This window comes from Populus alba, chromosome 10, assembly GCF_005239225.2.
Source record: "Populus alba chromosome 10, ASM523922v2, whole genome shotgun sequence".
NCBI lineage: Eukaryota > Viridiplantae > Streptophyta > Magnoliopsida > Malpighiales > Salicaceae > Populus > Populus alba.
In genome coordinates, this window is record NC_133293.1 from 19,269,863 (window position 1) to 19,282,527 (window position 12,665).

General features: G+C 38.7%; 2 protein-coding genes across 2 annotated transcripts; one reads left to right on the forward strand and one right to left on the reverse strand.

The window, feature by feature from the left end:
- The first annotated feature begins 2,020 nt into the window (after window positions 1–2,020).
- Window positions 2,021–4,196, forward strand: LOC118060233 (photosynthetic NDH subunit of lumenal location 1, chloroplastic). Its single transcript, XM_035073441.2, has 8 exons — window positions 2,021–2,198; window positions 2,297–2,396; window positions 2,724–2,807; window positions 2,896–2,969; window positions 3,053–3,175; window positions 3,254–3,325; window positions 3,696–3,792; window positions 3,928–4,196. Exons 1-8 carry the CDS (start codon window positions 2,145–2,147, stop codon window positions 4,029–4,031), a joined length of 708 nt encoding a protein of 235 aa, XP_034929332.1. The 5' UTR covers window positions 2,021–2,144; the 3' UTR covers window positions 4,032–4,196.
- A 306-nt stretch (window positions 4,197–4,502) lies between these two features.
- On the reverse strand, window positions 4,503–12,665 carry LOC118060232 (ABC transporter B family member 20). The gene is made up of 11 exons (XM_035073440.2): window positions 12,013–12,665; window positions 10,949–11,003; window positions 10,671–10,846; window positions 10,376–10,576; window positions 9,489–9,748; window positions 9,099–9,409; window positions 8,768–8,988; window positions 8,332–8,672; window positions 7,378–8,159; window positions 7,007–7,248; window positions 4,503–6,444 (listed from the first exon to the last, which is right to left on the reverse strand). Exons 1-11 carry the CDS (start codon window positions 12,385–12,387, stop codon window positions 5,215–5,217), a joined length of 4,194 nt encoding a protein of 1,397 aa, XP_034929331.1. The 5' UTR covers window positions 12,388–12,665; the 3' UTR covers window positions 4,503–5,214.

The following is a 12,665-nucleotide window of genomic DNA, read 5'->3' on the forward strand; positions in this document are numbered from 1 at the left end:
ACCTTGCAAATCAATGCCTTGCAGGAGTGCTCCTCTCTCGGAGTCATCATGCTAATTGTCTCTCGTAGATTTTGTCTGAGGAATCGGATGATTGATGATCGAGCCGAGAGAGAGTTGATTAGTTCGGTATTGTTTATATACTTACAGAGAACTTTTTTTTAATTAATACATATGTTATATCAATTTATATAAATATTAATTAATTTTATAGATTCTAAAATAAACAATCAAAACTTAAACATATAACTATTAAAAATCAAATCCAAACATGAATGATTCATGAGTTTGGTTAACTAGGGTTTTCGTTTGTAAGCTTCGATGCTGGCAAGTGGGATGAACAGAAATCTTAGGACCCACGTTTGAAAACCCGTCTGGTTGTTCACAGGAGGAGATGGAGGAGACGACCTGGATTTCCCAGCAGGGTAAAAGAGAATTATTGAGAGAAACAGTGCTTGAAGAACGAATGATTGGATAGCGATGAGTGATTATTACTTGCACAAATTTCTCATTTTAATAATTTCTATATATATATTCAAGCGTTGGGTTGTAAAGAGAAATAATCCAGTTTGAATAACTCGAGATCATATCAATGAGATGGTGAATTATGCTTTGTTAATCTCATGCTTCTGTTAAAAAGTTGATTATTTGATTTTTAGGGTGGTTTTATTTATTTATTTATTTATTTTAAGACGATCGCTAGTCTATGATTTATAGCTTAAAACTACAGCTAGAGTTATTAGATAAGAATGGATATATAATTTATATTATTTTTAAGCCGACGGAGGTATTAGGCATATGATAATTTATGTTAATCCATTAATTACTACTTAATTATATAAATCCAATATAATCTCAATGATTCGAAGTCCATAAATCCCATATCAGGTAAAGTCTACGTGAACATGTGGTGGAGAACTTTTGTCGTAGTTTTTAGGCTGCCATCTAAGTAAATAATCCAAGCACCTAATATTTAATTTTAAACAATTAAAAAGGATTAAAGCTGGCCGACTTTTAAAAACTATCCATGCCGGACGTTGAAGGCGCCAGGTGACAACACAACTTTCCCTTTAAAATTTGTCATTACATCATGCAAAAGCTTCAGCGCAATAAATCGGTGACTGCGAGTTTTTTTAGTGGTTATTTTCTAAATTTTTTTATTTTAAAAAAAATATATTAAGATAATATATTTTTAACTTTTAAACATAATTTTTAATATCCGTACATTAAAAATATAAAAATATTAATTTTTAAAAAAATATCATTTCAAATACATTCCGAAACCACCTCTTAATCCGGCTAGTAAGCTTTATTCTCTGTTCTTGTGACGAGGTCCCATTTTGAAGTCAAGAAGCAGAGGCAGCCTTCAAAAAAATTTGTTTGCATATCACTCTCATTGATTATTTTTATCATGTGATAAATTAAATCTATGAGCACCATTCAAATAATTATATTTTTTTTGCTGCCGGCAAAGGACAACATCAATTCTCATTATTGGACCGACCATTTCTTTCTTGCCCCAAAATTTATGTGTCGCCTCCATCATCTCCCATCACTCGCCATGATTGAGATTCGTCCTTTCTTGCGTTCTTCTAGCTGCTTCGTCTCTCCATTGTCACCAACTTTCCACTGAAGAACTCCACTACTGACACCATTTATGTGGGTTGGGCTCCTACTTGTGAGCCCAAATCCATTGTCCAATAATTTGTTTCGAAACCCAGCAAGATGAATGGCAATGTCAGTGAAGGTAAGCCCATTGGTAAGCCCATTAAATTCCTCCTCTTTCTTCATGATCTAAAAAATATGCAATGGCCGTGGCCTTGTCAAGGAACCTCTCATGTCGGTCCATGTTCACAAGGCCTTTGAATTGTATTAATCCAATAGACTAAAGCCCAAACACATAATCCACGTGGTATCATCACGTGCCCATCACGTGAAAGAATCATACACAGTCACGCTACCTGTACTATCCAATATCCATTCATTATTTTAATCCGAATCCAAAAGGGATAAATAACCAAAAAAAACAGAGGGAAACCATAGCCTCTACATGACCACAGGCTGCATATCACATCAAGAACCAAACCACGCTATCCAGTATTTATCACCTTATGAGAGGCTATAGCCGCTGCTTCTTGTAGTCAACAATGGCAATAGCTTCACTCTCATTGAGTTGGGCTTCCACTACCTTATCCCAAAAGGTCAGTGTCAATTTTCTCCTCGCATTACTGTTCATCTTCCTCTCGCGTGTTTATTGTGAAAGCTAATTCTTGTATATTCAATCTCTCCCTCTTTCCAGTTAAGTGTACCTGGTTCAAATGAAATATTGCCTAGAGTAGCAGCATTTCCTGGCAATAATTCTGTAACATGCACGGCAGAGGCAACCTTCGTTGAAGAAAGTAAGATACCTTTTTAAGTATTCTCTTCAAATTCACTGCCTGTACTATGGAAGAGTGTAGAGTCAGACACCGTCTCAACATGGGAATCGTGTTTGCTGTTTACTGGAATACACACCATCACTCGTGAAGTTGACTTCACCTCCCAGGATTAGGATATTTGCTTGAACAATGCAAATCATCTGCGAGTTATCTTCCTAATATATGAGCACTGTCATGGGGTTTTCGAACAATTATTGAATAAACTTTTGTCTTATATTGCCATTTTATTGTAATCTATATAACCAACTCATGCCCCTTATGTTGCTCGATGCTATCCATGTGATATAGGCAATTGCAAGAGACGTCTGCTACTGCTAGGAGTTGGAGCGCTAACGACAAGTTTAGTCCCAGCAAATTTCCTTTTTGCTGAAGGTAATTATAGACTGGTAGTTATCTCTATCTATTAGCGGCTAGTGTGCAAATGACTTGTTGAAGCTTTCTCAACTGTGGCACTGTGTAGAGATACCAAAGAACTACACATCTTTTGTGGACTTTGAAGATGGGTATTCATATTATTACCCCTCAGACTGGATAGTAAGTTATGCAATCACATGATACTGTGTAAATTTGAAGTTTAGCTCTCCAAGACTCAACAACCTGTCTCGTCCATTTCTTAGGATTTTGACTTCAGGGGACATGATTCTGCATTTAAGGACAGAACGAAGCAATTGCAGAATGTTAGGGTGAGATTTATACCAACCGAGAAAAAAGACATTCATGAATTGGGTCCAATGGAGGAGGTAGAAAGACTTTAATTTCATTCCCTTTTCATGTCATTAAAGCCTAAGCACGGTACTTGACATCTTTTCGTATGTCAGGCTATATACTTTTTGGTGAAGCACAGGTATGCAGCACCAAATCAAATGCCAACCATATACAGCATGCAGGAGGTTGTATCATTGCCTATCCTTTCAGTTTATTGATTCCTATTAACTAAAAATACTTCCTTCCTTCCAAATCTGGCTATGATTAGACCCTCTTAAAGCTTGCTGATTTCCTACTTCCTGCGCAAAAGATTTTAACTTGCTCTTTACTCAGAAAATCAATGACCTGTCATTCTTCTGTGAAGTATGACAGTCACATGCAGCAAGAAATTATGAACGTGAAACTTTCAAATTTTCTTGAAATCCAGGTGTATAACTTCATGTGAATTAGCTTGTGGTGATGGATTTTAGTTTGATAAGAGTTCCAGCTTTTGGTCAGTGAAGACATTCTCTACTGGCACACTGAATCTCTTTGATGGTTTTCTTCTGAATGCAGAAAACCGTAGAGGGAAAAAACTACTACACCTTCGAGTACGAACTTACATCTCCAAACTACTCAAGTGTTTCATTTGCAACCATAGTTATTGCCAACGGTAAGTATCGTATCACTTGAATTGTTACCATGTGCCGACAGAAGTGAAGGATAACGTGTAAGAAGTAGGAAAAAGATATAGATGAAAGTGCTTTTCAGAATCTGGATTGTTCAATGGTTGTATCTCTCTGTACAGTGAGATTTTACACTCTGATAGTTGGCGCAAATGAGAGACGGTGGAGAAGATATCGCAGTCAGCTTAAAGTGGTGGCAGACTCTTTCAAGGTGCTTGACATCTAAAATGCTATACTGGTTAATGTTGAACGAGAAATTTTCATGTGTAACTTGTATATACTTGGCTGGCAAATTTTTGAAACGAAATTGCCTTGTTGATTTGCTTGGTCTTCCCTTGGCTCTTGCCTTGGCTTGGTTTGGCAATAAAACTGATTATGATGCTGTTGTGCACGCCTACATTTCTTGTCATTAAGCTAGACTGCAATTGACATGGACAGAGGTGAAGCTACAGCCTGCATGAACACCAAATGATTGATATAAAATTGTGGAAAATGAAATTGACCAGTACTGGGTTCAGGGCGGGGGGGTGTTTTCAGAATCAAAGCAGTCAGACATCTGAAAAACATGACAATCCTGGTAAAACATTCATTAGGATGTAATGAGCAGCAGGTAAATGCAGAAAGTGAAATTCCTACACATCCCTCATCGAATTTATCATGGTAACATTTCCAGGCATCAGAAATATATCCATCCTAATAATAAAAAGCATCAAACATCCATTCTAAAAGAAAAAAAGCATCACACATCGTATTTCGTTTCCTCCAAAAACATAACAATGGCGCCTATCTAATTGACAAACAACCGATTGAAAGTCAGCCAGTTGATTCATGCCAGTAAAAGTTAAACAGGTTACAATCTAACCACGTGGTTATATACAAAGATTACAAGTTCTCCCACCTCTTTTCCTATTCTAAACTTTCAAGTTCACAGATGTAAAATTTACAGTAAACACACCCAAGCTAGTCAGCTACATAAATTCATCAAGGAGGGAAATACTAACGACGGAGAACAAAAACCAAGAAGCACACCCCACTAGGACTAGAATCATCTCCTCTGCCCGATCTCTGACTAATGAACAAATCAATCATGGAAACAAAGCCAAGACGTAATGCTTCCCTCCAAAAAGAATATGGCATCTAGCCCCAAGAGCATGTTCTCACCAGCCAACAAAATCCAAGATCCCTATATCTAGATCCTACATTTGAACAACATAGCTAGCACTGCCACCATACAAAAGAATGTTACAAGCTTCATCATTCTCATTAGCTTCTTGTGTACTCTTGAAACTCCAACCAAATAATATTCAAGGCACACTGGCAGATATAAATGTTTCTGGCAATTTAAGATGGCCCAGGATAAGAACTATACAGCAGAACCAAATACAAATTTCAACACTGCAAACCAAACCTTAAATTAGTCGATGTTGACGCAAACCCTTTCCAAAGTGGGGCTGCATCAATCTGACATACAAACCATTCTTTGCCATCAAAGAATTATGGGTCCCTTCCTCAACAATTCGCCCTCCATTGAGAACCACAATGTTATCAACATGCCTCATCATTGCTGCTCTATGAGCTATCAGAATGGTAGTTTTGTTTCCCATAACCAGAGTATCTAGTGCCTCTTGTACCACACGACTTGATTCAGATTCGATGGATGAGCTGGCTTCATCCAACAACAAGATGGGTGCATTCTTGAGCACTACTCGAGCAATTGCAATTCTCTGCTTCTGTCCTGGGGTAAGGTCCACGCCCCTCATTCCCACATGGGTGTCATAACCATGAGGCAGGCTACTGATGAAATGGTGAGCATTAGCAATTCTAGCAGCTTCTTTCATCTCAGCTTCGCTGGCATTGTGCCTGGCATATATAATATTTTCCTTTATAGTTGTTGAAAAGATAATTGGTTCCTGCTGAACAAGACCTAGATGGTTCCTCAACCATCTCAAATTATAAAGTTTTAAATCCCGACCATCCAGCAGGACCTGACCAGCAACTGGATCATAAAATCTCTCAATTAAAGAAATTATAGTGCTTTTTCCAGACCCTGAAACTCCCACCACAGCTACAGTTTGTCCTCCATTAACTTTGAGACTGAAATTGCTCAATACCAACACTTCTGGGCGAGTTGGATAACAGAAATCCACATTCTTCAACTCGATGCTTCCATAAACATTTGGAGGCTTCAGTGCTGAGTTATCATCTGGGTCAATCTTAGGTTCTCGATCTATAATTTCAAATACTGAAATAAGAGATTTTCGCCGCTTAAGTATGTATGGAGCCAATCCAAAAGGTTCCACCAGTGCAAATGTTGCAAAAGAGAAAACCATATACTCCTTGAGAGCTGTATGAAGATCAACATGGAGATTCTTTTCAGAGTATGCAGTGTACCAGAGAAGAAGGGCATTGCACGCAAAAAGAAGAAACTGTGAAAAACCAAATCCAAAACCAATGGCCATTCCATGGACAAAACTCTGCTTGAATATTTTCTTCAGTTGCAATCTGTAGAGCTCCATTACTTTGTTACCAGCACAGAATGCCACAACAGTATAAATGTTTCTAACAGCATCCTCAAGGACCAGTGATGCCTTTCTGTGCATCTCCTGGATGCCCCTAGAAAATCCAGCAAGCCACAACTTCTGCAATTTTTAAGTTGGCAACCATTCAGGACTTTGGCACAGCAAACTATAAACAATGTAGTGTTTATGATTCAACTGTTAAAAATGGAAAATGATTAATGGAATTAAGGGGCAATTTGAAAATAGTCAGATTTCCAAGATAGCAGATCTGTGTGCTTGTGGAAGTAGTCAGACCATAGAATGTGCCAATAGAACTAGTATAAATTTGAACGATTGGTCTTAGATCCTTGGTGCCAAATCCAACGGAAAATTAAAACATAAGCAAGATATTGTAAGGCAAAGAATGCAACAATCTAAAAGGTAGCATTCACTTTCCACTGGCTGGCACAATCATTGCCACATGGCTGATGTTTGATGGTTAACAGCTTACTAGTCCAAAGAAAAGAATAATAGATGGAATTGACTGAAGTATGACATCAGAGAAGCTCATAGAAACATTAATTACCACATGATCTGTTTTATTCAAACATGTGATTTATATGAATCAGATCAAACATTATGGAACACTTCGACTGATAATAAAATGATGTCAGGTTAAAAATCATGCAGAAAGTATGCAAACCTGTGCAATTGCAGAGACAGTGAGAACTGGCAGGGTTGCCAATGCCACAAGAGCCAATCGCCACTGAAGCAGCATCCCAATGACAACAGCCACAATAACTGCGGCACTGTCCTGTATAAATATTGAAAGTCGATTGCTGAATGCAGCCCGTACAAAAGTAGCATCATTTGCCAAGCGCATGGATAATGTGTCAGCACTATTATCCTCTTCATCAAACCATCCAACTTCATTCCGTAGCATTGCTGTGAGATGATGGCCATTAATAAGTTAATACTCCATATACAATTCTGTGAAATCATGAAATTTTGAGTCGGGTGTGACACGGACATTGTATTCTAAATGAAACTAACAGAGACATTAAAGCATTTTACCTGAAAACATCATTCTGCGGACTCGTTCAGTCATTTTCTCTCCCATGATGCCAAAATAAAAGTGCTGCAAGAAATTGGCAACAACAGTCACTATACCCATGATGGCAATCATCAAGCACCACTTGTCTACATCCCGTCGCAAGTGGTGTTGTTCTTGTCTATAATAAGCAGTCGCTATCAGTGAAATAACATAAGCAAGAAGTGGATTGAAAGAACCAAAAATAGCAGCACCAATGCTTCCTAACACAGCATAAAGCCACTCTGCAAGACTAAGCTCTGCTAGTCTCCAAAATGGTGGTTCTTTCTGATGTTTTACATCCCTTGCTTCCTTCACTTTAATTGGAACATCATCAGAGTGACTGTGGGGTCGACTAAAAGTCTGTGAGTGGGAACGCTCATTTTTAGGATCAGATGTCAAAAGTGGAGAAACAGGGGATTCAGGGCCTGAACCATTTGATGTATGTCGATGTGCAGACTGAACATCAATCTTGGGTAACTCAGGAAGTCTCATTTCAAAACTATCCTGCCTTCTGATCGATGGTTCCTTATCAGCACCATCCAAGGGAAGACCATTTTCTATCTTCTCTGGTGGTGGGCTGAGAACTTTTGGTGATTCTTGCGAATTGAACATGCCATCTGGAGGCCGAAATATACCAGGGACCCTCTGAAGCGATGGTGACTTTGCCATTTTAGGAGAGGATGGTTCTTGATAGCTATGGCCAGTAGAAGAATCCTTTTCAACTTGGAAAGCAGCAGTCTCTGTGTAGTTTCTAACTGGCATCCTGTATAAAGGTGCATATGTCAGAAACATGAACCGCAGTGGCATAATGGCATGCAATATTACTGTTTAGCAAACTTGTAATTCAAGCATTATAATTCAACCAACAGAAGTTAAACCATTTATAAATGAAAATTTCACTATACTAGCAAAGCATAGTTTTCCTCATACTATACCTCCTTGGAAGTTTTGCTGCTTCTTCACATTTGAGAAGCTCTGCATACAGACCATCCAAGGTTAATAATTCGTCATGTGTACCCATTTCAACAAGCTGGCCCTCCTCCATTACAGCTATATAATCAGCATTCCTGATTAGACTAAGACGTCTAGCTATTATAATGGTTGAACGTCCCAACATGAGAAGATCTAGAGCCTCTTGAACTGCTCTCTCAGCTTCAAAATCAAGTCCACCAGTAACCTCATCAAGCAGAAGAATTGTTGGATTCAAAAGCACTGCTCTGGCGATAGAAAGTTTAATTTTCTGCTCCTCCGTCAATGCTAAACCAGCCCTACCCACCTGAAATGTATAGTGGTCACTTTCCAGAAGGATAAAAAAGAGCAAAGGCAAGAGATAAATAAGTCTGAATAGATATTCTGTCCTTGAAATATTACCTGTGTCTCGTAGCCTTTCTCAAGTGAACTGATAAATGTATGTGCATGTGCTATTTTGGCAGCTTCTTCAATCTGATCCAAAGTAGCATCTCGTCCATATGAAATGTTGTCAATTATACTCAAACTTAACAAGGCAGGTTCCTGGGTGACCAGTCCTACTTGGCTTCTGAGCCATTCCAGTTTCAGGTTTTTTATGTTCTCTCCATCAAGAAGAACTTCTCCTGAATGAACAGACCAGAACTGTTGGAATCAACATGTGGACATGGCAAAGGAAATTCAATGAAATAGCATTAGCTCAAAAGGCAACATAAAAATAAAATGGCCATGGTACCTAAGGTAGGATCATAAAAGCGCTCCATGAGTGGGATAATGCTGCTTTTTCCAGAACCATTTCTGCCAACAAGAGCCACTGCTTTTTTAGCTGGTACAGTGAGGTAAAATCCACTCAAGATGGGGATCTCAGGACGAGATAGATAGCTAAAATAAACATTCCGAAACTCAATATTTCCTTGCACTGCCACTAGGCTGTCTCCATCCTGATTAACTGTGGAGGATGATCTACTTATCATCTCAAAAAGTCTATAAGCAGCAATCCGTCCTTGATCAAATGAATAGAAATTGGTTGCAGCTTGATTCAGCCCACTGTAAACACAAGAAAGCAGATAATAAAACCATAAAAATATGTTTACAGCACTGAGAAAGAGGAGAATAAGACACTTACAGGCCACTTAAAATTACAGCAAAGAGGGCTGTTACTATTTCACCACCATGAGCTTTACGATCCATAACCAGAAACCTTCCAACCCAAAGTTGCAAGGCACAAGAACATATTGCAAGTCCATATGTAAAACCAAGCCCAAGTCCTTGAACAAGGCTAATCAAAATACCATATCTCAAAGTTGCTTGTAGTGACGTTGCATATGAATATTTGGCCAGAGTTTCATTTGTGAACGCATATAAGGTCCTAGTGTAAGAGAGTGCCTGCAGAGTTTATAAAATTACTAGCATTCAGTATCAATAGCATGTGACAATTCACCAGAATAATGGTATGACATGAAAATGTTAAACTTATGGTATTTGAACTTTCTATAAGAAGGTATAATGTAAAAAAGTAATGCACCAACATTGCACGGGCACATGCTGTTACTACATAGCCCAGACAGGCAGGCATGTGTTTTCAATTCATGCATAACTGAAAATCGGTTCAGTGCTTGATGAGCCTCTCAAATCTTGGAGCTGAAACAGTTTGACTACACCTCGATAATTGGTCTATCCAAAAGTAAATCTAAATTAAAGGTATAGATAGCCAACATAAACAACAACAGAAATACAGATTGAAGAAGTATTCCAGAGGTATATTCAGTTTAATAAGAACCCTCTTTGAGTAAATCATCAAAAAAAGATATTAACAGCATTAAGAGTACAGTGCCAGAAACATATCCCCACGGAAATATAGCTCCTTTCATTTCTAATTTTCAGAATTACGGTTCTACTCAATTGCAGTGAAATCAAAAAATTATAAGCAATTACAGGGCCCACCATGGTGAGTAATAGAAACATGCATCTTCACATGATTGTGTCATAGAGGTATAAGAGATGGAAAAAAACCTGTTCAGCAATGCTAGCTGCTTCAGCATATGCATCTTGAATGCTCTCAGCAAGCCTATGAAGAAATATATTTGAGATACCTCCTGCAGCAACAATGAATGGGCCAGTGGCTAAAGTTATGAGTGCAATCTGCCAGCAGTTGACAAATCCAATAACAAGACCACTAAAAAACGTAGCCATGTTATGAATATAATTTCCAACCTGCATCATCAAGGTCCCCTCGCATCAGGTTACAGAAAACATTTGCACAGAATAGAAGTAGAGAGGAGAAGCAGTAGATTTAGCTCTAAAATACCTTTTCACTCAAAGCAGATTGAATGAGGAGCACATCACTCAATACTTGGCTAACAATATCCCCGTTATTCCCATAGGTGTCAAAAAAGCTCATGTCCTGATTGAGTAATACTTGAACATACTTCGACCTGATGACCGCAGTCTGTCGTTCCCCAGTTAGAATCCAGCAGGAAACCTCTATTACAGATAACAAGTTAGAATTGATGTCTCTAAAGAAGCCATTGTTTGTGAGCTAAAAGCAAAAATAGAATAAACTAATATGATGAATGTGAACTTTACCAATCCAACCAGCAGCAAAAACACCCACAGCTAAGTATACAATGTGCATGGCAAGCTGCAGAAAAAGCACACCATGGTTAAATTAAATAGCTCAAAAAAAACCCTCCCCCCAGGAAACCAACATGCTAGAACCAGTAAATCAGTCAGGAATGATTAAAGCCTTCACAATGGACATATATACAAAAAATGAAGTTCTAACTAGCCTACGTTCATGAACAAATTCAGTTACATCTCTGACTGTTAGATATCAGACTCCTTGAAGATCAAGTTTTCAGATATGGGGACGGTTCATATCCAAGCTTCAACAATATGAACAATCCAAACTGGGGGGGGGTGGGTACACTTAGTTGCCTTATTTGGGAAACCTTTTAAGTGACCACTCAGTTCGGAAAACAAATGAAAACACAATTGTTTATAGGTCCAGCTCCTTTAACAGTCTATGTCATACATCTTTTTCTTCCACCTGAACTACCAGTACTCCTTTACTAATTACAAAAAGAACAGGAAAAAAAGGAGAGAGAGGGACTAAGCATGTGTTACTATAATTCTTTATCAGGGTAGAATAATTTGATTTGAAATTAACATGGAATACCATGGTAAACTACAATTAGACTATACTTTCAGTTGCTTTACACAAAATTTACAATATTAAGAATAATAAACTGTAGTTACTTCCTAAGCAGAACTCTCTATTATTGTCTCCAGCGGCATAACATCGCATTTCCATTTCTTAACCAGACCAACTAACATTACCAATTTCCAAGCAGCTAACTAAACTGATTAAACAGTACGTAAACATGCATAACAGTTAAAACATAGCATGTCCAAAAAACAAATTGAAACTTTCTAAAAATAGAACAAATTAGAGCAATAATTAACCAAACCCCGCAAAACTAAACCAAATGAACTTGTCAGCTTCAGATAGGTAACTTTTGCAGTTGCTGATAAACCCACGCTACTAGCTAAAATCACCTAACAACCTCGTCAAAGTAACAAATTTTGAATCATTCTTCACCAAAACCTTCAAAAATTCCAAAAAGTTAGGATCTGCAAAAATGACTCACATGAGTAAACCTGTCAAATCGCTCCTCCGGCGGAATCCTCAGAACCCCAATAATCTTCCCAAAGAAATGCAAGTAAACAACAAGAGCAGTCCCATGCGCAGCAGCTGCAAGCGAACCAACGATCATGAGCCCCCAATCTAACCTATCAGCACAAGCAAACAACCCCGAGAACGGAACAGCAGCTGGCGGCGGCTCCATCTCCTCAGCCTCGTCGATCTCCTCCTCCGCTTCCGCCTGAGCGGCAGCCGCGGCGGCCTCCGCGCTGGCATCTAAGTACGGAGAAGGACTCTCCGGCGGCTCGGAAACCTCCGATACCGGCGTCAATGGTTGTATATGAGGTGGGGACCATCCGAATAATCCCCTGGGGATCATCATCTAGGGAGAGCAACTATCTGTTTCTTCTGTCTTTGAAAAACCCTAATTGATCCTCTTTACCTCTAAGTTTAGCAGCAGATCTGTGCTAAATTTAGGGGCCAAATTTCGATTTTGTGTGTTCTTTTGAGGAGCAGAAAAATAAAAATGTGAGCCTTTTTCTTTTAATTTTGGGTGACTGGGTCAAATCAACAGGCAGATTTTTAGAGAGATAGAGATAGAGAGAGAGAGAGAGAGAGAGAGAGAGAGAGACCGAAAAGAAAATGTTGGCTCTCACCAAC

Excerpts from the sequence above, each read along its gene's own strand:
- LOC118060233 (XM_035073441.2), top strand. The coding sequence starts at position 2,145 with ATGGCAATAGCTTCACTCTCATTGAGTTGGGCTTCCACTACCTTATCC. Across the intron at positions 2,808-2,895 it reads AAATTTCCTTTTTGCTGAAG|AGATACCAAAGAACTACACA; the intron begins GTAATTATAGAC and ends GGCACTGTGTAG. Across the intron at positions 3,326-3,695 it reads CCATATACAGCATGCAGGAG|AAAACCGTAGAGGGAAAAAA; the intron begins GTTGTATCATTG and ends TTCTGAATGCAG.
- LOC118060232 (XM_035073440.2), bottom strand. The coding sequence starts at position 12,387 with ATGATGATCCCCAGGGGATTATTCGGATGGTCCCCACCTCATATACAA. Across the intron at positions 11,004-12,012 it reads GATTTGACAGGTTTACTCAT|CTTGCCATGCACATTGTATA; the intron begins GTGAGTCATTTT and ends CTTTTTCTGCAG. Across the intron at positions 9,410-9,488 it reads GCTGTAATTTTAAGTGGCCT|TGGGCTGAATCAAGCTGCAA; the intron begins GTAAGTGTCTTA and ends TTGTGTTTACAG.